This window comes from Primulina huaijiensis, unplaced genomic scaffold (genome assembly GCF_012295235.1).
Source record: "Primulina huaijiensis isolate GDHJ02 unplaced genomic scaffold, ASM1229523v2 scaffold206676, whole genome shotgun sequence".
In the NCBI taxonomy this organism is placed as follows: domain Eukaryota; kingdom Viridiplantae; phylum Streptophyta; class Magnoliopsida; order Lamiales; family Gesneriaceae; genus Primulina; species Primulina huaijiensis.
Window position 1 is genome coordinate 190 of NW_027354563.1, and position 1,705 is coordinate 1,894.

At 34.6% G+C, this 1,705-nt stretch overlaps 1 protein-coding gene across 1 annotated transcript; it reads right to left on the reverse strand.

The window, feature by feature from the left end:
* Window positions 1–658: 658 nt before the first annotated feature.
* Window positions 659–1,520, reverse strand: LOC140966481 (MAPK kinase substrate protein At1g80180-like). Its single transcript, XM_073426755.1, has one exon. The coding sequence runs from the start codon at window positions 1,331–1,333 to the stop codon at window positions 938–940; it is 396 nt and encodes a 131-aa protein (XP_073282856.1). The 5' UTR covers window positions 1,334–1,520; the 3' UTR covers window positions 659–937.
* Between the last annotated feature and the right edge of the window lie 185 nt (window positions 1,521–1,705).

The following is a 1,705-nucleotide window of genomic DNA, read 5'->3' on the forward strand; positions in this document are numbered from 1 at the left end:
CATCAAACATATGATAAATAAAATATTAAAATCCAATCATCCCTAAACACTAATAATAAAAAAACAAACTCCGTTCCAGTAAGTTTGGATATGTTTTTTCAAATGGTTTTGCATTGGTTTTTCAGTCGGTCGGTTTGGTATAAAACGGAGTCTTCAATTAGTTTGGTATAATCAAATAATATTCTTGTCCCAATAACAAGAATTAAATATGATTGATTAGTCTATTTCCTTTTGCAAAACCCGGAAAAGGTTAGTCCTTTGACTTCAAATCTGGCTACCTAACAAAATCATACACTCGCCAAATTGAACCATCGTTGAACAAATAATTAATTTTTGTGTTTGATTTTTGTTAAATAGAAAGTCTTTACCTCTAAAATGCACATTCATTTTTAATCATGTAGATTTATTTTAATAATGATTTTTGGTGTAACAATTGTCGTAGCCGTAGTCACTTTATGATTTAAAAGATTAAATTTTCGTTGTTTTTTTTAATGAAAATTCAAACAACGGAAATTGAATTATTATTAGACAAAATAGACGAGATATGATCAATTTTGTTCAATTCCTAATTTTCAGAGGTTCAGTTTGGATTTGCTTTGAATTTAAACCGTTTAATACTTACTGGCATAATAAGTAATAAACCGATTATAAATTAAAGAAGCAAAAATGCTAGTATAAGATTTATTTTGTAATAATTTCCCAAAGTAAAAAAATGGAAATAATATATTTTCAGAGAAACAAATAAATATAGAAAACCATATTTAACGATAAACAAAAACAAATCAAGAAAATAGTTAAAATTTAACAAAAGCAAAATACTGAGTAGAATTTCCGAAATTGGATCAACCTCAGATCTATCGAGCGGAACAAGCCACTTCCACGTACACCTTAATAACCAGCTCCCGCCGCCGGCGAACGCCTCTTTCAATCAAGTGTTTCATATCACGCGCTTGACGGGCTTCAAGCGTTGGCGGCGCGTCTTCTCGTTTTTCCCAAAGGCACCGCAAAAACCACAAGCTGAAACCTTCGGTGACGGCGGCTCAACCGCCGGGGACACTCTTCCCGTCCTGAACCCCCGTCCTTCACCATTGGATCTGCTTCTCTCGATCTTCAGTCCAGGAACTCTCGCCGAATCCTCTGAGGTGGCGGCGGGAGTAGAGGTGGTTGCATCATTCTTCAATTCATGCCCTTGATGCTGAGTTTCTTTGCTGTTATTTTCCTGTTTAGGATGTGCGAGCTGATTCAATTCACCAGAGATAATTTTGTCGTCCCACACCAATCCCGAGGAGCCTTGTCTCCTAAATGATACCTCCGATCTCTGCAAACCAGCCATCGATTTCAGATAATCAGATTTAACAGCTTCACAAATCTATTCTCTTCGATTTCAGGGCTCCACCCCTCGGGAGTGTCTTTCACCCTGTAGTAGTAACGTGGGGGAATTCTCTAGATATTTCTGCTGTGTAGCTATTCTACTTTCAAAGTATTTGTATCGTGTGGGTTAGTGTGCATTTTGATGTTCCCTAAACGTGCCCGTATGTGGCATTTACGTGTATATTTGTGAATCTGTGAAGTATTAAAATAAATTATTTTATTTGTCTCAAATATATAAATTTGTTTAATTTTTTTAAAAAAAACAAAATTTACAAACAAATTTCTTATTTATCTATATTTATATTTTAATTCATTCTGCAATTATGTATAGATA

Bases quoted from the DNA above. Each gene is read 5' to 3' on its own strand.
- LOC140966481 (XM_073426755.1), bottom strand. From the start codon at position 1,333: ATGGCTGGTTTGCAGAGATCGGAGGTATCATTTAGGAGACAAGGCTCC.